The sequence below is a fragment of the Amblyomma mixtum genome, chromosome 3 (genome assembly GCF_055824585.1).
Source record: "Amblyomma mixtum isolate Tamu chromosome 3, ASM5582458v1, whole genome shotgun sequence".
In the NCBI taxonomy this organism is placed as follows: domain Eukaryota; kingdom Metazoa; phylum Arthropoda; class Arachnida; order Ixodida; family Ixodidae; genus Amblyomma; species Amblyomma mixtum.
Genome location: NC_143014.1, coordinates 70,777,023 through 70,800,529, shown reverse-complemented (window position 1 = coordinate 70,800,529; position 23,507 = coordinate 70,777,023). Strand labels below are relative to the sequence as shown.

Genomic DNA, 23,507 nt, shown 5'->3' with positions numbered 1-23,507 from the left:
ACTGAGCTACTGCAGTGGGTAATAATAATAATAATAATGTAAAATTTCTGACGGAACACTATGCAGTTACTCATGACTTTGTATTAGAAGCAAGTCATTTGTGCTCCACTTCACCGAAATGTAATGTTCGCATACTTGTACTTGGTTTGATGCTCCTCTCTGAAGTATGTTCTACAACGAGCATAATGGGTGGGATGGCAGCAATGTATTTACAGCTGCGCAGAAGGCAGTTCATCTGTCAAGTCAGTAACAGAGATGCACAGCAGACAGATACATCTGCAAGGATCAAAATTTCAATAATCTGAGACCTTATAAATAATGTGTGGAGAGCATGTGGTATGCATAAGTCATGCAGAAATAAGACCTAGGTGGGAACTTCTATGCAGCCTCTGTTGGTGGCCAGCCTGAGCCAGTGCAGGTAGCACTGATACACTTCTGCCTTTCTGGACACAAACAAATACCTTTGCACTGATGCTTTTTTGCTATCATATTATGAGGCTTGACAACATTGAATAATAAAATACCTGTGCTACCATTCACTGATCTTTCCTTTGAAACCTTTAGCACGCTGTGCAGTACCATAATTCCATACTTACATCTTTGCTACTTTCAAAAATGTACATTGGATGTTATTGCCCAGAGGAAGCAAGAAGCTGTGGCCAAGGTGGTGTTAATGTGCAGGCATTAGTAATTGGCCACCCTATTTCTGCCAAAAAACTGATGTGAAACCAAGGCACGTTCATAACATGGTGCAGTCTTAACCACTGTGCCACCTTTCAGAAACCAGAGCAGAGGACTCTTGCTTAACTTGAAGCACAGTCCTTGAGCTGACCCTGCTTTCTAAAAGACACCAGTGAAAATTCTTCTATCTAACCAGTTCCAAAAACTGCACATTTAAATGAACACTCTCCACTAGAGCATTGCACGGGCTGCTTTCTGAGGCCCGAGCTCGGCCTGGCCCTGGCCCACAGCTTCTAGCCCGGACCTGGCCTGGGCCCGCTACACTGTCACTCTGCTGAGCCCGGGCCCGTTCACGCAGTAGCACAAGAGGGAAATTGCTGTGTGCAGGCAATTTCCTGCTACACAAGAAGCGGCCAACAAAGATGCTCATGTCGCAACAATATTTTTAAAAATTGGTTTGGTAAACACAAAAGGACGGCAAGATAAGGCAGATCGCGCACTCTGCTTTTTGAGCAGTGATTTGTCAGTGAATAGTCCTGAAGTTCCGAGAGCCAAATGAAAAGGGTTGCGTACATGCGCAATAACTGCTGTATTACCTCTGGATTTTTAATGTAATTTTTTACAGCCTGCGATGTCTAAATATAAAAATGTCCTCGAAGCCATAGCAATTACATTCATTATTTCTTTATTGAGCACGATTTCGCGATTTTAATTCATGGCCGCAGTGGCCGCATTTTTATGGAACGAAATGAATAAAGCCTTTATTGCAAGGAAGGTATGACCCTGTGACGAAAAGCAAATGCGCTGTTTATTGCGTAGCTTGTGTTTGAAGACTCGAAGAGTCCTAAACCAATACGCTCTTCTCCAATGGCGTTTCTCGTAGTGTAGAGATGTGCTTTTGGGAGGCAAAGGCAGACAATCAAATACTACCCTGGAACATACCGCCACCCACTAAGCAATCTTATGAGAATTAAAATGTCTAGTCATGAGCACCAACACAAAACCGAGCAGATGCAGAGCACCTTGTGGTACATCCAATGGTGTCTGCTCGCTGATAGCTGAAACAGCGCAACAGCGCAAGCCAGCGGTGCTGTGCATTTTATTAGGCGAAAGCACTTGTGCAAATGAACCGTTCGCCACGCGTTACAATGCTCCACTAAGGATGGCGCTGTAGTGCAGCCCACTGCTGGATTTTGCAGTTTCTTTCTAACTTCTCCTGTATTGTTCAATGCGGCCAGGCATGCTAGTCTGAGAAGTTACCTGGACGTAGCACTGAGTGACGCTGATTAAACTCGGTCCACAAATGAGCTGTCTCTCATTCCACGTCAGCAAAGAGTAGTACTACTTCTTTACAATCGACCAATGGAAAGATTTCGGTGCTAGGATTCTTTCATTTCAGAGAAGTTCCGGGCAACAATAAAACACACAAAAAAAACTAATGCTTTTAATTTTTTCGTGCAAAGGAAATGCAACTATAGCAGACACCAAAAGTAAGTAAATGAGCATTGAGTAGTTTTTCTTGGCCAACACCATGGCCCTGCTTCACCTGTATCGCTGTGAGAATGCCACGTGTACTTTACCTGGCAATAATTTATCAAAAGCCCTACACAGCCCCTCTCCGTAGGGTACCGAGCCCAGCCCGGGCCCGCAACTCAAAGCCCGGGCCTGTGCAGTGCTCTCTTCTCCACTATCCAATTTTGCTACTGCTTCAATATGAAGAATCATCTTGCATGGTTCTGGGAAAAGTTTTATGCATGTGATTTCTTAGACCTGCGATAGGTATTTATGTAAATCACTTAGAACTTCATGTTATGATTAAATGAAGATCTTCTGCAAATCTGCGCATCTGGCATACACGTAAGGCTTTATTTTGAAGCTGTTGTTTTCAGCACGAGCTGCACAGAATATCTGAAATAGCACAGTTCCAACGTTCACCATGAGATGGTGAAGGTGGTGGCTTGAGAATGATGCTACAGACATATCTTGTGAAGGATCCCACTTAGTTCCATATTTACACTGTTCAATGCCCCACTGAAAATTGAAAGCAGACATTACATAAAGCTAATAAATTTTATTTATGCATGCTTGATGCATAGAGTATGCAAGTGACAAACTTTCCTATATCAAAGCTTCTGCATTAACGCAACTGGTGCAGAAATTACACTAAAATAGAGCCACGAATGAATGAAAAACTGGCCGGTATCTTTGAGGCAGTGTATTTCTTTTGCCAAGCAATCAAAAGAACAAAATCAGCGAGTGACAATTTTCAGTGTCAAGTGAGGCTGCCTGCATAGTTCAAAACAATAACACTTCTGCAGCAAAAACTTTTCTGCGAGAGTAACTAGCAGCATTTATAAAAGCACATGATGACAAAATACCAAACTTTTGCTCAAGAAGAAATGTACATTCATTCTTAGGTCCCTTGACACCACTAAACAGTATGCTTGCTTAGCAAGGTTCCGTCAGCTGCCATGTCCAACAATACTATCACGAGAACAAACATTTCAACCTTGTAAAATTTCTTCCAACTGATCAGTTTAACTGGTTAACAATCTTGAGTTAACAAGTAGTTAAAAAGCAATCTGCCTGAGCACACAGGAATTGTGACCTTTGCATGTCCCAGAAAAGCTCGTAAACTCACAGAAGTAGTAAGATGCAATGAGGGCTTTATAGCTGCTTTTACAGGCAGCGAAGACTATACAAATACACTGTACATGCCCTAAATTAACATCAGTTCTCTTCCAGGAGCAAAGACTAATAAAATGATAAAAGAGATGGCACCCTGTTGAATGCACATAATCATAAAAGCAGTTTTGATGATAAACACCAGCAAGAAATAACTGAAGGCCACAGCGAAATAAATTACGCGAAGAACACTCCAGAGGGACATGAGGTGTAAACTGTCCGGCTTGTGACCGTTTCACTCAGGACCTTGCACATAGCCACATATAAGATAACACATTAATGGTGGCATTCCTGATCAACCACATTTGCTACCTACGAACAGAAGGCTTAGATTTTCCAAGTCATACAAAACTAAGCTTCTAAAAGTGGAAGAAAAAAAGACCAACATGGATTTTCATTATACAATACTCCATTTCATACATAGCAGGCAACACTGCCAAAGCTAGCGCGCCTGCTTGCGCAGGCTAAGTCCGCGCCCAAAAAGTAGTTCGCCATACAACCAAAGTGAACACAAGCATACTTCGTTGCGACAAACCTTAAGTGTCGTGACTGGCACCTCCTAGGCTTTGTTTTACCTCTTGCCACATTTTTGTCCTGAGACTCGCGACTTTGAGAAACAAGAACAAGATGTGGCGGTATGACACGCGGTTGGCAGGACGAATTGCTCCTACTCAATCCACATAGAAAAAGTAGTTCTCATTCGGTGAAAATCATAGCCAGGGTGCCCGAACAATGAGCGCCTCACAGCCTCGACCGTAATTTTCAATGCTACCACATTGTTTTATACCGCTGTCTGTTCTCGTCCAAACACTCACAGGAGTTTCGAGAAGAACAAATGATATGTGGTGGGGTAATATGGTTTCGCGGATGCACTACTTCCTCAGCCTCTGCAGCGCTGCCTGCTATATATGAAATGGTGTACGGTCTTCCTAACTGCCAGACACAGGCATATTAATTTAATTGAATTAAATGTTTACAGTCACACAGAAAACTCTCCACAATGAACCTCTGAAGGATGGATGTGATGAAAAAGACAGCAGTAAGTCAGCGGAAACACACTATTGCCTATGCCAATGCCCAGTACCCATTTCTTAAGATCTAGTATAATTGCCCAGCTAAAGGCAGTATATCAAATGTACGTGGGCGAGTCTTTCAGTGATTGACTACACGCACTGCAGGACAATGCCTGGCGATCATTAACAAGAGTGCACAGGGGGCACTGCTTGCCTCCAGAGAGTAGCGGAGTCATCTCAGGGCCCAAGTGCCTGCTCTTGCTGCACATCTCACACACATCTCGCTCCGGTGCATTAAGGTATGTGCACGCCCCACAGGACCAAATCTGCTTGTCACTTGATGCTTCCTCAGCCTCTAAGTAGCGCTGGGATGCCTCTACTACTGCAGCTGCATCAAGGCAGTCGCCAGCACTGTCGGAGTGTGAAGGCAGTGCAGCATTGGCCATGGCCAGGGATGATTCATGAGGCATGCCATTCATTTCCAGCCCACTCAGCTTTGATCCTAGAGAGAGTGACCTCACTTCTTGGGACAGATGGCCAATTGCATCCCTACCACTGCTACAGTCTCCAGAGTGGTGCGGCAGGAGACCAGGCATGCTATCAGCAGGCACAGAGTAGCATCGGTCCCCAGCTAGACCACAGCGTAAAAACGATCGATCACTGGATCTCGATGTAGCCCCTGGCAAATCATAACCACTGGCAGTACAGTAGCCACCCCAAGAGCTGGCAGGAATACCATAAGCATCGGCATAAGGGTCACCATCACCTACAGTACGGCCCAAGACATCTGCACTGCCCATTGCCAGCTCCTCAGCGTGCCTGGTACCATGCATTGCACTTGAAGCTCTGTAACTTGTTGCTGGGTGTCGTTTAGCTTCAGAGGCATCAACAGATGTTGCCCCAAGCTGTGGCTGCCAATGGGGGGATGGCCAAGTACCATTTGCAGGCATCTGGTAATCGCTAGCAGGCAAATCTCGCCACGACAGGTAGGGTTCGTTTGCACTATATGTTGGGGCTGGTTGCTTGGAGCTCTTGTATTTATGCTTCTGTACCAGGGCACGAACAGCATCCTCGGGGTCGCAGCTGCACTCTCGACGAAACCTGTACACCTCTTTCCAGCTCAATGGCAAGCCACGATCCTTGATGCCATCCATAATTGCAGCCAGCACCTGTGACCAGATCATAGGTAGAAAATTTTCATCACACATGATGAAGGAGCCTTTCTTTAGCCAATACTGCACTATCCTGGAAAGGCCAACAATATTATCTATTCATGTTAAATGTCCTGGCCAAACAGTTTCAAGAGGAAATTAAGCTGGTTCCAATTTGAAACCAACTAGCCCCTGTCTAAGCCCACTGGGCAGCAGTTATTTCCATTAGCAGAGAAAATGAAAAGCAGCTGGTGCCAGTTGGGAACCAATTGGAACCTCAACTCAATTGTTCTTTAAAACTTGGAACAGCATTCTACCTGAAGACAAACAAGGAGTTAAATGTTCCCACCTGAAACCAACTGAAGCTCACATAAGCATTTTGCATTTCAAGTTGGTACCACAAGGAGCCTGGTGGCGCTGCATTATTGAAGGTGGACACCAAATGAGGTCAAGTTGCATTATGCAGATTCCAAGCTGGCAGCAAGGAAAGAGCCTTCCAGTCAAAAATTATTGACTGGAACCTCCAACAACACAACTGGAACTAAATGAACACCAGTTAGAGCCAGTTGGGTTCAAATTGATTCCAAGTATGCTTCTGGAAGTTCCAATTGGCCTATTTTGACTGGGCTATGTAGCTCTAGATGGAACAAATTAGCACTGGATGTACTACTATCAGATGACATTTGTTCTGCTTCAACTAGTTTCAGTCATGCTAGGACTAATTCAGACTTCACCAGCATGGCTGACACCATTCTAGCTGGAATCCTTCTGACCAGTACTAGCTAAAGCAGAAGCATTCTAACTGGAAACAGTGAAAGGTGGCCAGAGGTGATATCGCTCAGCTCACTAATAGCTAAGGCCATGTTCCAGGCACTTCTCGATGTTTTCGCGTGGTTCGGTATCCCTCAAGCTGTGTGCAACCAAGAAGCAAACTTCACCTCAACACTGACTCGTGAACTCATATAGCACTTAGGGATAAACATGAGGTTTTCAATGGCAGAGCATCCGCAGAGCAATGGCATCATTGAGTGCTAAAACGGCATGTTCAAGGTGATGCTCAGGCACATAATAGGTGACCATGCGTGGGGATGGGAATGAACTATGCGGTTCATTTCATGTATGCTGTGGGCATACACGTTCAAGGTGATGCTTAGGCACATAATAGGTGACCATGCGTGGGGATGGGAATGAACTATGCGGTTCATTCCATGTATGCTGTGGGCATACACGTTCAAGGTGATGCTTAGGCACATAATAGGTGACCATGCGTGGGGATGGGAATGAACTATGCGGTTCATTCCATGTATGCTGTGGACATACACGTTCAAGGTGATGCTCAGGCACATAATAGGTGACCATGCGTGGGGATGGGAATGAACTATGCGGTTCATTCCATGTATGCTGTGGGCATAAACGTTCAAGGTGATGCTTAGGCACATAATGGGTGACCATGCGTGGGGATGGGAATGAACTATGCGGTTCATTCCATGTATGCTGTGGGCATACACGTTCAAGGTGATGCTTAGGCACATAATAGGTGACCATGCGTGGGGATGGGAATGAACTATGCGGTTCATTCCATGTATGCTGTGGGCATACACGTTCAAGGTGATGCTCAGGCACATAATAGGTGACCATGCGTGGGGATGGGAATGAACTTATCCTTTAGGTCTATGATAGAAGGCACTGCGCTACAGACACTTGGTTTGTTGCAACACAGACACTTGGTTTGTTCCCCATTTTCGCACTGACTATAAGTTCCAAGCATTACAGCACAATCTTCCAGTAATTTTAAATAGATATAAAGACATAAATAACCCTACTAAGAAAGCATTGCATGAATTATTTCTTCAAAAATAATTCCTGACGTATAATTCGCGTCCAAGTACAGCTGCTCCCTTGTATCTTATGCAAATATGTTTTCTGTATTTCCCTATTGTAATTTATTGATGATTTTGTGCTTTCTGGATGTCCTGTTTTTGTGAAAACTGTAACCTGACTATGTGTTCGTTTTTATTTTTTTTTGTGTGTATGTCAATGTTCTCAACAAAGTCTGCTCCTATGCCTTGTAACGGCTGCCTGGGCCTCGTCAAGCTGTATACCTACAGCTTTTAGTCCAGGCAGCCGCCAGAATTTTCTGGAAAATAAATGAAATTGAAAAAATTGAACTATGCGGTTCATTCCATGTATGCTGTGGGCATACACGTTCAAGGTGATGCTCAGGCACATAATAGGTGACCATGCGTGGGGATGGGAATGAACTATGCGGTTCATTCCATGTATGCTGTGGGCATACACGTTCAAGGTGATGCTCAGGCACATAATAGGTGACCATGCGTGGGGATGGGAATGAACTATGCGGTTCATTCCATGTATGCTGTGGGCATACACGTTCAAGGTGATGCTTAGGCACATAATAGGTGACCATGCGTGGGGTTGGGAATGAACCATGCGGTTCATTCCATGTATGCTGTGGGCATACCGAGAAGTTCCACACGAGATCGCGAGAGCATCCCTGATTGAGGTTATGCATGGGCGCGTGCAGCAAGTTCCATTAAGTATCCTCCAAAAGACATCGACAGGGAACTGTTCACCACCTACGAGCCTAAATAAGGCAGCATCAGAGTATCTGATCAAGCTCCGGCAGCAAATGGCCAAAGTAGCAGAGAGTGTAGATCACCAATTCAAGCAGCTACAGGAAGCGCATACAGATAAATACAATCTAAGGGCATGGGCCAAAGGGTTCTGCGAGGGTGAGGAAGTTCTAGTTTTGGATACAAACCAGCAGAACAAGATGTAACCTAAATGGATGGGCCCAGCAACAATTAAGGAGCATATATGACCCAATAGCTATGTTGTCAAGTTCACAAATGGTTCTGAGCGATGGGTTTACACCAAAAGACTAAGAAAGTATTACGCCAGGGTGAACAACGCAGGCGTCAAAAGCGTTCCAGGATTGTATAGTGGAAAGGTTTGGTTTGGTTTTGTGGGGTTTAACGTCCCAAAGCGACAAAGGCTATGAGAGACGCCGTAGTGAAGGGCTCCGGAAATTTCGACCACCTGGGGTTCTTTAACGTGCACTGACATCGCACAGTACACGGTCCTCTAGAATTTCTCCTCCAAAGAAATTCTAGCCGCCGCGGCCGGGATCGAACCCGCGTCTTTTGGGTCAGCAGCCGAGCACCATAGCCACTGAGCCACCGCGGCGGCTATAGTGGAAAGGACACCACTGAATTGATATTTCAAGAATCCACGCGCCTGACATAGGACCAAGACGGGGAGCTAGGAAGCGGTAGACCGATACAAAGCGGCGTTCTTCGAAAGGCCGGGGAAGTGCATGGTCAGAGAACACAAGATAAACCTGGTACCAGGTGCAAAACCAACAAGGGCTTACCCACACGGTGTGCTGGTCGCACTTTGGCATGAGGTCAATCGCCAGATTGAATAACTTCTTCAAGGGGGTCTATATACCCTGTGGAAAGCGGCTATGCCGACGCCATAGTTTGTGTTGCGAGGAAGACTCAAGTGAGAGGCTGTGCATTGATTACCACCAACTGAATGCCATATCAGAAGTAGGTAGTTTCCCGACGAGCAATGTCACAGAACTGATTTACGAAGTGGCTAAGGTGAAGTTCATCACTGTCCTTGACATGATCCGGGGCTACTGGCAAATAGCTGTGGAACCCAAATCACAACAATACACCACGTTTGCGATGCCTAAGGGGCTATTTACGTGGTGGGTGATGCCTTATGGACTGCATAATTCAGCAGCCACCTTCCAAAAGATATGAATAATGTCCTACAAAAGCACATGGGCTACGTATGCGCATACACTGAAGACGTGGCCATGTACTCCGAGACCTGGCAAGGACACATAGACCACTTGGGTAGTGTGCTGGCGAATAAGCATTGGACTCGCAATTAACCCGACAAAATGCAAGTTTGCACAATAAAGCGTCCGGTATTTGGGGCACGTGGTTGGGTAAGACCTTCATTCACCAGACCCGGAATGAGTTCAGGCAATGGGGCAGCTTAAACCGCTGATTACGAAGAAAGAGCTGAGTACCACACTTGGACTTTTAACTATTACTGCGACTGCGTTCCCTCGTATTCGGAGGTAGTCTGCCCCGTAACGAATCTCACCAACGGGCGGGTCCCAAATATAATCCTGCGGACAAAGGAAGCGGAACAGGCATATAAGCATATATATAACAGAACAGGAGAGGAGGAGTTCTATATATATATAGAACAGGCATATATATAACAGGCATATACCCACAGCGCATTTCCGGCTCTCTGCCCGGCAACCATGGCATTCACCGACGTCATCAATCACGGGACCTGATCGCTGGCTACTTAACCGTCAGCAACCCGCCAGCTGCTTGGGGCATGACACCGCCAGTCACAGGATGCTCATCAACCTGCTAACTTTCCAGGTTCGTTACCTCACATTTTGTAAAGAATTAAGGAGTGATGATAGATTCCTTGTTGCGGTGTCGTGCCCCTACGACTTGAAGCGCTTTTTTATCAGTCTTCTCCATATTTGCTGTACCACGTTTGCCTTTGATTTCCTATGCCAGCTTATGTTATTGCTGTCCGGCGATGTCGAAGAGAACCCTGGACCTCCCTCTAATAGCGACGACATTGAAATCCAGGAAGCCATCAAGCGCTTAGAGATCAGCCTTACAGCGATACACGCTGAGCTTGAGCAAATTAAATTGATTCAAAATGCACAAGAGAAGCGGATATCTGACTTTTTAAATAGCACAAATAATTTTGATGCAGATAAACAAAGTGTCTCGGGCAATGTATTCGACGCAGGAGTGTCACATAAGCTGGAACGTGAAATAGCCGCCTTGAAAGCAGCAAGCGTTGACACCAGCAATCGAATGCGCAGGGCAAATCTTTTGTTCTTTGGGATCAACGATTCCTTCAATGAGCAATGGAAAGATTCCGAGGAAAAAGTTCTTTCGCTCTGTGAAAACAATCTAGACCTAAAACTTGATCCTTCATGCATAGAGCGTGCACACCGTCTTGGTAACTTTTCAACATCAAAAAAGCGCCCTATAATCGTAAAATTCGCTCATTTCAAGACAAAAGAAACCATACTGAGTTGCGGACGTAAGCTCAAAGACACAGATTTTGCAATTAGAGAGGACTTCGCAGCTCCCACGCGGTTTGCACGCTCAAAACTGTTGGCTTTCATCCGGCCGCTGAAATGTGCATTTAAGCTCAGCTTTGATAAACTGTACGTGGGAAGCAAGTGCTACTTTTATGACCCCGCATCTGATAGTGTCAAAGAACACACCATGCCTCGCCCCACACGTCACAACGCCGCACCACCCGATAGCATCCATGACAATGGTAATTGACGTACTGCCACACAACCCACCCGGGCTCCCTTCAGCACTCGGCCGCGCTCTTTTCTGGATTTAAACATCACATTTACTAACATACGAAGTGTAATGCCGAAACGTGAAGAACTTCTCTGCTTTATCGAGGACAGCAATACAGACATCATTCTACTCACTGAAACGTGGCTACACCAGGACATATACGACCACGAAATTTTTCCCTCCAACGCTAACTTAACACTATATCGTCGCGACAGACAGGGCAAAAGAGGAGGAGGAGTACTTCTAGCCGTGAAAAGCACCGTATCATCATCGCTCATTAGCCACGACGATATCATAGAACTGACGTGGGTCTGCGTACAATGTACAGGTATCAAAACAGTTTTCGGTATCTGCTACCGTCCTCCTGGAAATAGCCCATCATTCTGCAATTCCCTTCGCCTTTCACTGACATCGATTCGGAGCAAGCTACCCAACGCGCCTATCTTTCTTTTTGGTGACTTTAACTATCCGACTATCAACTGGCCTCTGCTATCAGAACCTCACAAATCACAATCAAACGAAGCAAAACAGTTCCTTGATTTAGTTCTAGATTTCAACTTACATCAGGTAATAACATGCCCAACAAGAGGCGACAATACACTGGATCTTTTACTGACATCTAATCCAGACGACATTAAAAGCATAAACATAGTACCGGGCTTCAGCGATCATAGCCTACTTCATATATGCATCTCATTACCTATCAAAAAGAGATCCCCTACCCAAAAGCTTATCACTGATTATAAGAGAGCGGACTTTGAAGCAATTAACCGGGAACTTGAACAGTTTTATGAACACTTTAGTACTATATACTCGTCTCGCTCTGTCAACACGAATTGGGAATTATATAAAAACATGATACTTAATTTACAAGCTTCTTACATTCCCACCGTCCTTATAAAGACTGATTTAAACAACCAATGGTTCAACAACCGTCTTAAAAGCCTCCTTAACAAGAAAAAACGGCACTACAGGCACGCGAAACTAGTTAATAGCTGCACGGCATGGGAGCGATACCGTCTTAGTGCAAATAATTATGTTAAAGAATTGAAGGCGTCTAAAAAGAAATTTTTTTCTTCTGATCTGCTATCAATATTACAGTCAAACCCAAGTAAATTCTGGCGAATTCTTTCCCCCAAAAGCCATACTAAGCAGTTCGAACTCTCAGGAGATGATGACCAACCGGTCGAGGTAGAACAATGCGCGACGGCTCTTAACAAGTATTTTTCCTCAGTGTTTTCTTCCACTAACGCTATTGTTCCTTCCATGCATGAGTTTCCAGTGACTTCAATGCCAGAAATAGAAATTAATGCCGATGGAATAGCCAACTTAATTAACTCCCTCAAACTATCGTCGTCAGCTGGATGTGACCAAATTAGCACCAAAATGTTAAAGAATACTACCGCAATATCAAGTAAAATACTATACCTGTTGTTCTCACAGTCCCTAAGTACCGGCGAAGTTCCTCACGATTGGAAAAAAGCAAAAATAATTCCTATTTACAAATCAGGAGATCGGTCAAAACCAAACAACTATCGACCAATTTCGCTCACCAGCATCCCGTCCAAACTCCTTGAGCACGTTATAGCATCAAATTTAATCGCTCATCTTGAATCACTAAATTACTTTTACCCGCACCAACATGGCTTTCGAAAACTACTATCATGCGAAACACAGCTCGCCGAATTCACTCACGACATCCTTCAGTACATGGACAATCGCCTACAAATTGATGCCATCTTTCTCGACTTTTCTAAGGCATTCGACCGTGTTCCGCATAATCATCTGCTAGCTAAACTTGCTTTACTTGGAATCCCGCAAACATTACTTATCTGGCTCGAGCACTTTCTTAAAGGGCGCGTGCAATTTACATTCGCCAACTGTTGCAGCTCATCGCATACTGACGTCACATCAGGTGTCCCCAAGGGCGCAGGGTTATCACCGTTGTTATTCTTAATCTACATAAATGATCTCCCATCTAACACAATAACCAAACTTCGACTTTTTGCGGATGACTGCGTCGTTTATAACATCATCCATGCCCCTGAAGACACCATTAATCTACAAAATGATATAGACACAATTGCATCATGGTGTGAAAAATGGCACATGCCACTTAACCTAGACAAATGCCAACTCATGTCCTTTTCTCGTAAAAAAACCTCTATTAACTGCACATACCATATTAATTCAACTCCCATTGCCCGAACTTCCTCTTACAAATACCTTGGCGTTCACCTTTCTTCATCCTTGTCATGGGTCACTCATATTAATTCAATATGCTCCCAGGCCTCACGCACTCTTGGTTATCTGCGACGGAACCTAACATCAGCACCACCTGAAATCAGACAACTAGCTTATCAGACATACGTACGCCCAAAGCTTGAATACGCCTCATCCATCTGGAACCCTTCACAAGCATACCTTACAAATGAATTAGAAGCCGTTCAAAATCGAGCTGCACGGTTTATCATGTCAAAGTACTCGCGTGATAGTAGTGTCACTGCATTAAAACGAGCCCTTTCCCTCCCAAGTCTCCAATCACGTCGCATCGTATCACGCCTATGCCTCCTTCATTCCTTTTTCTACCGCCCTATTAACAGGCACCCTTTGCTGCAGCCGCCATCAAGAATATCCCCTCGCCTAAACCACACTCATCCCATAGCTCCCATGAAAGGCCGCACATCAGCTATGAATGATTCATTCTTTCCAGATGCAATAGCCCGATGGAATGCCCTGCCTGATAATATTGCTTCTTGCACAGATCGAGCAATTTTCCGCACTTTATTAGCGAATCACCTGTGTCTTACGTGATGTATTCGGCTTCATCAAATAATCTGATCAAGTGTTACTGTCTCCTTTAATGTTTTTTTTTTTTGCTCTGTTTCGTTTCATTGCTTTCTGTTTTTGTTTTTGTTGAGCTGGTACTATATGTTACACACTGTTCTTGCCCCCGCCTTATGTAATGTCCACGGGCCCTTAAGGCTTCAATAAATGAAATGAAATGAAATGAAATAACGCTATCAAAGCTGCCTTGAGCGAATTCCCTATGCTCATGGCCCCAGACCTCAACAAAGAGTCTATGTTGACAATGGATGCATCGGTAAGAGCAGTTGGGGCATGTCTGGCACAAGAGGTGAATGGGCAGGTAAAACCAATTGCACTTTTGAGTAGGAAACTCACACCGCAGCAGGCTAAGTGGTCCACCATAGAAAGAGAAGCTTATGCAGTCATATGGACATTGGAGCGTAAGGACAGGACAAGTGACTCTTCGGCGCAAGGATTAAGGTCAACACTAACCATCACCCCTTGACTTACTTAACAAGATCAGCTTCCTCAAGTGCCCGGTTGACCCGTTGGAGCCTGGCTCTCCAAAAATACAACCTTGAGTTCATTCATATAAAAGGCTCCCTCAACAAATGCACCAACGCCCTATTCAGGTTGGATACCGACTCTAACTCTGCTCCGCACATTTCACAGAGGTCATAGCTATGAACCGTTGCAAACGTGATTCATGCTTAGAAAAAAAAAAGAGAGAGAAGCAGAGACAGCTGCCACCTGTTGCTGGGTAGATGGTTCAGACATCCTGGGCCAAGGAACGTATGGGACGGTGGCCCAACCTGCGCCTCATGTTACCAGTGCCCCGTTTCTTTCTTTTTTCCAAAAAAAAAGAAACACTTAAAGTTGTGCATGTAGATGCATGCAGCAAAATATCTTCTTGAACATGCTCCTTTTGCTATTGTTAGTGGGACGCAGAAGCACTCCTCTTTTCTGGTGGTACAGTGCCCAGTTGGGGTACCTTATGCTGTTGTGTGCTTTTGTACATTGTGTGTATGGCGAGCGTCTCCACAACATTCTTGGCAGGGAGGTGTTAAGTTAGAAGTCTACGGTGCCGGCTGCTCGTTTCCCTCTTCCGCCGGAAACTGTCGTCTTCGTGGGAAGTCGAGAGGGGACAGAATAATGACAGAGCGTCGCGCGCTTCAAACGCTACCAAAGGTCTTGGGGGCCATGCGCTTGACGTCACGTTGTTTACAAACATGGAGAGCTCTGTCCTTGGAGACATTGCCCCTACCTGAAAGCACACAGCTGTAGACAAGGAAATAAAGAAAAGAGATGAATAGCTCAGGCATTCACAACTGAATTGTGAGTGCCTGTCCTGTTGTCTCTGTTATTTTTTCTTTCATGTCTTCGTTTTAGTGTCGCGGTCTTCCCTTTTGCGAACAATAAGGGACCAACTAGCCCAACAGTATGCTTTGCTGAATTTGTTTCCAGAACTGGGACTATAAAGATAAGTCTATTAAAATAATATATAAAGGTACAAATGCTGCAGTCACTGAATATGTTTAAATACAAATGTACTAAGCATTCCGATTTGGCTTATCAATGAACCTCAAAAAACAACAGAGAAACCCAGCCTACTTGTCAAATTGGGTTTGTACCATCAGTGTCAAATGAAACATGAACAAAACAACAAACTCGAACACAAACAATAAAAAATATTAGTGGCTGGAAAGCGAATACAAGCGCGGCCTATTAACACTTCCGAAGAGTGGTCTTAACGCCTTCGATGCAGAAATCAACCGCTCCAGTATTCCGCCTCCCTAGTGTAATATCTTCCAGTTTTGCAGTGTGCATTCCATTTCCCTTTTTGTGTTTCATTTGACCCCATGGGTGTCCGGAGGGGAGGCAAGGGGAACGGCACGAAACATTGAAGCACGAAACATTGAAACGAGCCAAGTGACATGCCTGCTGATAATAAAGGTCATTGGCAGTCTCGATCCCAGGTGCCACCAGTAGATGGCGTTGTAACGCAGTTTTCCGTTGCTCCGGCTCCTGCCGCAATGAGTATACCACTTTTGTCCCCGATAGTACATTTCTGAGGATTACGACAAGGATAATAAGAAGACCTGCTCACCCTACATTCAGCTGCTGCAATAAGGCAATCCAATGCCACATCACCCAACGTGGCAGTGTCCACGGCATGGCCCAGATGCATTACGTTGCCCTCTCTTTTCTCGTAGCCCATCAGCTGAAGCACTGTTTCTGCATTTTTTAGGTGTCGTTCCACTGTGTGCTTGTAGTAGCCACTATAAAGCTGCAAAATAAAGGCATTTAATGAGCACAGTACCAATGAAGGCACCAAGGCACTTCTGTTGAGCGGTTAAATCCACCTACCTTGATTTCAAACAGCTCAGTTCGCCATGGCTGGAGCAGCAGGTTGGTAGCATACTCTTCAAGGGCAGCAAATGCTGTTGCAGCTTGAAGGGGTTCAAAAGATGCCCCGTCCTCCAATGCACGACGTAGAACAGCTTCAACTGGTTTGCAGACAAACTTGTTAGCATGCGGAAGCTTACAGACCAGCCGCCAGGCTGCGTCTTCTAGGCTTTGGCGCTTTTCTGCCTGGCGGGAACCCTCCTCTTGAAGCAAGCACTCCCGCTGGTACTTGGACAATACACTGCGTACCATATCTGGAGCTGAGCGCCACATCTTCAACTTTTCCCAAGGGCCTAAGGAAGAAAAAATATGCCACAATCTGTCAGTAAAATTAAAACGCAAGTACATGTGCCCTTACTAGTATTGTTCATTATGTCCGTTTTGTTAAGACGTTTACCTTCTTTCTTTCGTGTAATACCACTCTTCTTTAAGGGGGCCTGACCTATAAAATGAGCAACTGCATTTTGTTTGTTGGCATTGTAGAGCGAGATGTGGTAAGCATTGGTCCTAACACATTGAGTATTTAAATGAGTAGGGATGTGAAACTTTTAGGTTCTGTTTCTTTTTTTCCTTATAATGATGCACACGGCCTTAGGAACGACGAACCAGGGAAAGATATACCCCAGTGTACATTAAATAACTTATTAAAGCACAAGTTGGTTGAATTTTCCACAGGCTGTGAGAGAAAGATAGCAGACAGCTCCGCCATAAGCCACGTGTGCTCACAGAACACTGAAGCATTCCCTGCTATGCCATCTGCTGTGAATCACAATGTGCTACAAGTCGCATATGTGTATAGTAGCTAACGGAGCAGTGAATGCGTCGCTTTTCTGTGAGCACACATGACTTGTGGCGGAGCTGTCTGCCATCTTACTGTGTTGCAGACCGTGTAAAATAAAACTAAAACTGTACACACAAAAAAACATAGTAATAAACTGGTTTGGTTTAGTTTGGTTTATGGGGTTTAACGTCCCAAAGCGACTAAGGCTATAAGAGACGCCGTAGTGGAGGGCTCCGGAAATTTCGACCACCTGGGGTTCTTTAACGTGCACTGACATCGCACAGTACACGGGCCTCGAATTTCTCCTCCAAAGAAATTCAGCCGCCGCGGCTGGGATCGAACCCGCGTCTTTTGGGCTAGCAGCCAAGCACCATAGCCACTGAGCCACCGCGGCGGCGTAGACTTTTTGAAGCACAGCAGAGCACTTTTTAAAGGTGCACTGAAGAAGAATATGAACTCGTCTTTTCGCCGCGGGAACTCGATCTACACATTCCCAGTATTCTTAGAAACTTCGATTTATTGCCCTCTGCGGCCGATTTCCCTAATAAAATTGGATTGACGTCTGGCTCCCGCCTTTTTTTTTTAATTCCCCCGCATACAGTGGGAGGAGTTGACCAACGCATGGAGTGCCCGACTTTGCTTTCACTTTTATTTTGTTTATTTTATGTTTCCGTGAATGAATAGGTCTAGTCAGAGACTACATAGCTGCAAATTAGGCCCACGGAAATAAAAATACGCGTGGACTCTTTGCTTTCACCAATCACTACGTATCACTCTGCCGATGGCAGAGTGGCAAGCCACCACGGGAATGGGTGAAAGGTTGGTCGACTCCTGCCACCGTTTGCGGGGAATTCAAAAAAAGAAGGCGGGAGCCCGACTTTGATCCGATGTAAATTAGGTTAGTCAGCTGCACAGGGCTATAATTCGAAGTTTCCAAGAACGCTCGGAACGTGTAGATTGAGTTCCAGCCGTAAAAATACGAGTTCAGATTCCTCTTCAGTGCAACTTTAAGCTCTGTCTGTCATTCTTAAGGTCCTGCACACCATTTTCATCAAAAGCAGAACCTAAAAACTTGTTTTTACTGGTCCTCTAATATTTTAATTAAAAGAGAAACCATAGCCCTAGCACAGACAAACTATCAATGCCACCACAAAACAGCAGTTTTCAGCACTTAATATGACACACCTTATGTCAGTGTGTGGCCACCTGGTGATTAGGTAAATGCTGAGTGTATCATCAGTTTTCTCAGCTATTGTGTGTATGTAAAATCATGTCATGCTTTACACTGGGTCAATACAGTGAGCATACATGCCATAAAGAAAAGGTCATTCTAAAACAAGGTATGTGAAAGACACCAACAAAGATGTTGTCTAACCCTACAATGCACAGGTCTGCCATTCTTTTTATATATTCTAAGAGCTCGCAAGATGGCTCCTGTGTGTGTGTGTCTGCATATTTTGTTCTGAAACGTGGTTTTCAGAAGCAACAACACCTATGCATTGCAGTGCCAAAGAGCTGCCTGCTCGCACCTGCCAGTGCCACCCACAGCGGCTAGTGGGGGTGGTGCTGCACTGAAGATTAGACAACGGCCAAGTGGAGCCTTGATAATGGAGGCTTTTAGCATAGCACAGACGTACTAGCATAGATGTATACCAGTTAACTGGACATCGGCTGCGTCGGCGTAGTAAGTAGCCCCACCTGGCTGCATCCCTTCCACTGCATGTCTGCAGGAGGCATTCAGTAAACCGGTATACGTCTACGCGAGTATGGCTCCGCTATGCTAAAAGCGTCTATTTTCAGCCATATTCCATCTCCTTGAAAGAAATCATGTGCAGGGCATGGCTCCTACGTAAAATCTCATGCTACTAATTCTAACTGCAGGCTCCCATTCAATGAAAAAAAAAATTTACCAGGAGACGATAACAACTTCCGTACCATCTATACCTGCCAAATACAAACTTCAACAGGAGAAAATGGTACAGCACATCAGATTAAAACTCTGAGCGAAAATCACTTTTAAAAATAATGACAGAAATAAAATATGAGCATTTAAATGAAAACCTCTAGCCAGAATGCACTACAAGTTCACCCCCATATCACCTCCACCTCAACATAGGCACAGCAGGGGGTAAAAATATAGAGATTCTTTTCAAGCAGAGATGAAATCTTTGATAAGTTAAACACCTCATGGAATGCTGTTTACTTTTCCATCAACGTAATGCAAAAATATTTGGTTAACGCGAACCATGCTGCTCTCACCTGATTCAAGACAGCTAAAAATTCATAGTTCCTTTGTGATGAGGCAACCAATGCCACAAAAAAACTTGACAATACTAATAAAATGTGATATCCTAAGCAAACAATTTGATCCAAAACATGGCATTACAATACTGTTATCTGTAATAGTCACTCTTGATGAATGAGCACAAAATGACAGTAAATCTTGGAAGTTGATGTGTAGTAGGAACACAGTAAGAGAACAAATTCGAGGTACATTTCACACAAGGCTTTCTTGAAAGGACGAAAAAGAAACGGGGCACTATACTATTTACCTAAACTATTTTCCCAGGAAACAAAAATTAAGTGGCAAAATTCCAAACACAGTAATAATAAAAGATGAGTGAAGCATTAGGTATGCACACTTCACACTTTTCATGCTGATAATTCCATGAAATTAGCTGGACAAAAATAAGTGGATGCAGGTCAGGAAGCAATTTTTCAACACAGAAAACCAGCTGGAAGCTAAAGCATCGAACTGGTTGTCTGAAGCTGCACAATCTTCACATGTAACGAGCATGCAGTTGAAAGATGATAGCTGCAGGCTTAAAACCCCTTTCAACCTTATAGGTTCATGGAACGGTTGCAGGCAGTCTCTTTGCCGGGTCTTGCAAGGAACACCTTCGAAGAATGGCAAATATACAAGTAGAAATTTTTGCTAGGCAAACAAAACGATGCATATGCATCACAAGATGCAGTCTGTAAACCTACATGTTGGAGTCTATGGCTGGCCACAAGACTGGTTGGATAAGCCAAGGATGGTAACACATCAGCAGTGACCACACAAAATTCTTTCTCTGGAAATTTTATGTGGTCAGCACCGAAACATGCGTCAACATTACAAGTTACATTCTAGCAAAAAGCATAGAGGGAAACTAGAGAAGTTGTGCAGGTATAACTGTGTGCACCGTGAAGAAGCACTGTAAAGATCAGTAAATATTCTTTCACTCAGGACTACTGCTCCAGCATAGCCTGAAAAACAGTTATCCAAATAAACTTCACACAAATGTATTTACTATCAGCAACAAATGAAACGCAAACAAGATAAGTGAAACCGGAACAGCAAAGAAGACCACTGCATGGAAGAATTTATGAAGCCCGTATGTATTTCATCTCTACCAGCTATCATGTTTTTGTTAGTGTGTTCATGCTTTAGATACCCTGTTTCTGTTTCATTTGTTGCTGTTAGTACTTCACCACACTACAGATCCTGTACAACAACACAACCTTGGCAAAAAATTGTTTGAGATATGAACAAAGCATTTTTTACAAGTATGCACAAAAGAAATGAAAGCAGTCAAACTTGAGATGAATTTGGAAATGACTAAACTAAAACAGAAGTCCTAAAATTTTACCCAATGTTTATTTTAGTTCACGAAGAGAGTTTAGTGCAGGGTGAAATGTGCTGTAAGTGAAACCAGTAACAGAAGTGCAGTTGCATTATAACTTGACATAGGAGCCCTGCTAGGTACATTATGAATTTCTTGATGAACCTATGTCAGTTTAGTGATGTTTCAGTAACCTTTCTGAAGACTGCTGTAGCATTATGTGCCTTTAATGTACACACGTGAATAGGTACGTGGCAGTCGTTATGCAGCAGCTGAAATTTAAACAGGAACGGTAGATTTACAATTCCCCTTCCCCCCAACAACCCCAATAATTCGAAGTAAATAGCAGGAGCTGTTAGTGAATGAAAGGGTAGACGAAGACGTTATGACAAAGGAAAGACGCTGTAACCGCTAGCTGTTTGCTGATAAACAGCGCAGCGACAGCAATAACTGTTACATCAACACAGCAGCACCAACAAAAGAGCGGATGTCGTGTTCCTACAGTTTCCCAACACAGTCGAGATAAGGCTCGTTCGTCGAATAACAGCTCGGCTTTCATCCGGTCGGCCTGCTGTCTCTGATAAGCGGTATCCCGTGCTGCACGGGCAGATAAACTCGAGCGTGTTTGGTGGCGACTGCAAGCAGCGCGCGAGTTGTCCGCAAGTTTCGTTATGTTCCACGGTGACATGCAGCACACAGCACAATACTCTAGCATTCATGCTTCAATAGCACAGTAAGCCTGTTTGCTTCACTGCAGCCACAGCGAATAAAATCGAAACAAAAGTGTAGCGTCTATATTTAACCCCAAAAGTCATGGAAACGTGCAGGAATGAATAACGCGTCGCATTGTAACGCAAAACGCAGTTAGGCCCCAGAAAAAAAAAGAAAGAAAAGTCGCGCGGAAATGTCACTGTATAACGTGTAGAGAAGGCGTCTTGCAAGTCGTACTTACTAGGTTAAAACAAAATGGTTTCACAGAGCCCCATCTGTCGCAATCACTGCGAAGGACACGCACATTTGAACAGTAGCCTCTTTTGTCGATCGTGGAACTCCGGATCACAAGAGGGGCCCTATTCGGGAAAACCTGTCGGAAGAGCCCAGCTTGTTACCTGCTCCAACAGAATTAGCATAGAACTACCACGATGCTGTTCCATGATGTTCGCTCAAGCTGAAATCTGCGCTAAATGCCTCATACAGGACAGCAGAGAACAGCACGTCCAGCCAGTTGGATCACAACCGCAGCGCCGTAGACGGCGCGACGGACCAGTCGGACCTCGCTCGCGCTGCTGCGGCTGCGCAGGATGACTGGGTGGGAACTGCTGTCGGCGTTGCTGCTGTGGAGAGAAACTGTAGTGAACAAAAACAACATACGAGCCCAGGGAAGAGTGAATAGCCGCGAGCGCAGTTTCGCATTTGGTGAGAATCCGCATTTCCATGACTTGCACTCGTGAATGCAAGCATTAGCCTTAAAAGCAACAATCAAGACTCACATGAGAAGTTCGACCTAGCTAGTGGCATTTTCAGCGTAGAGCGCTATCCATCACAGACGCACACACGTTACTTAGACGTCTATATTACAAGCTGCACCAAGCGGCGGATCCAGACCTTCACTTTGAGGGAGCGTGGTTTGTGTCTCAGTAAGGGGTGGGGGGTTTCGTTCGAGGAGTACAGTTACAGGCATGTTTTGCTTTGTTTGCTTTGAGGTTTGCAGCAGAAGCGCTTCGTGCGCTGCCGTTCGACTCGGCGCCCCAGGCGTGCCTCTGAACAGCGGTTGGGGACGGATCGAGTATCGGCCTACCGCCCTAATTCTTATGCCGTCACGGACGTAGCGAAGCTCAAACGACGACTCGCAGCCGGGGATTTTGCGAAGGCCCCGATTTCCACACAAAGTATATCTAGCGGCTCACGAACAAGACACGGTGAGCAACTAGCCAGTGTCGAACCGTAAAGAGATTTGGCGGTGCATAGCAGGTACGCAACAGAACCATAACTATATTGTATGCACGCAATTATCTCATATATCTCGGCTCATGAACATCTCGGGAACGCCCGTGACATCTAGCATCTATTCTAGTCTTGCCTGCCTAGCATGTGTATGTACCCAGGAAATACAAAAACCTCCTCAAAAATGCCCCCCAAAATAGCCCATCGGGACATTTGGAATCTGGAAACCTCAGCCATGTCCAACATTACCGGACAAAAATTTTTAAAATTGAGAAGTTGCAAGACACTGTCATAGCAATACTGAAGGCCATTGTTTCCATCGATCGCATCGAACAGTGAAGGCTGCCATAGAAAACCAATGGGGAACGCTTTTGACGTTAGCAAAATAGTTAATAGAAAAACAAATACAAGACTGCCGTCGGGTGATCTGCGGATATATTGATGGTTATAGTGAAATCTTGCATTATATGAAAAAAATTGCGTTCATAAACGGTTTCCCGCTAAAAAGTGCTTTTGTCCAGAATTGTTGGGCATGGAAAAATCAGGCATTTCTAAGCACGGCAGGGAACTTGGTGGTATATGAGCGACCATAGCCCACCGCAGGATAAGTGATACTCGAAGGTGTCAGGCAATGCGACACACTACTGCCATTCTTCGCGTGTTTACAAAATATGTTCAGGCGGCTGGATAGGGGAAAAAAATGAGAATGGAAGTAATGGAGAACGCATTATTTGCTAATGCCATTGCCCTACTCAGTAACTTATTAGAAGAAGAATTGTGGTGCATTGTGGAGAATCTATAGCACTCGAAGTAGTACGTTGGGACTCAGAATTGATATGAAGAAACAAAAGTAATGTTCAGCAGTTTGTAAAGGAGGCAAGAGTTCACGACGGGCAGCGAGCTAATGGATAGTGAGGGCAAGTAGGGATGTATATCTTGCTAGTAGTGGCCGCAGTTCCAAAGCACGAAGGGGAGTCAGAGCTGCGGTAATAAGAATAACGTGGACTGTATATGACAGCTACTTTTAGATCATTATA

General features: G+C 44.7%; 1 protein-coding gene across 2 annotated transcripts; it reads right to left on the bottom strand.

Annotated features, from left to right (window-relative positions):
* Window positions 1-2,737: 2,737 nt before the first annotated feature.
* Window positions 2,738-21,876, bottom strand: tamo (PUB and ZnF_RBZ domain-containing protein tamozhennic). 2 transcript variants are annotated; one of them, XM_089579591.1, is made up of 4 exons: window positions 21,542-21,876; window positions 16,102-16,433; window positions 15,842-16,021; window positions 2,738-5,548 (listed from the first exon to the last, which is right to left on the bottom strand). In XM_089579591.1, the coding sequence occupies exons 2-4, from the start codon at window positions 16,411-16,413 to the stop codon at window positions 4,496-4,498; spliced, it is 1,545 nt and encodes a 514-aa protein (XP_089435717.1). In that variant the 5' UTR covers window positions 16,414-16,433; window positions 21,542-21,876; the 3' UTR covers window positions 2,738-4,495. The 2 variants fall into 2 exon arrangements, with proteins under 2 accessions (XP_089435717.1, XP_089435716.1); XM_089579590.1 differs by having other exon boundaries at window positions 21,479-21,875.
* Between the last annotated feature and the right edge of the window lie 1,631 nt (window positions 21,877-23,507).

Coding starts and splice junctions, on each gene's coding strand:
- tamo (XM_089579591.1), bottom strand. CDS start 16,413: ATGTGGCGCTCAGCTCCAGATATGGTACGCAGTGTATTGTCCAAGTAC. Junction 16,022..16,101: donor CTGAGCTGTTTGAAATCAAG/GTAGGTGGATTT, acceptor TTTATTTTGCAG/CTTTATAGTGGCTACTACAA. Junction 5,549..15,841: donor TTGCAGCAGCTGAATGTAGG/GTGAGCAGGTCT, acceptor ATCTGGTCACAG/GTGCTGGCTGCAATTATGGA.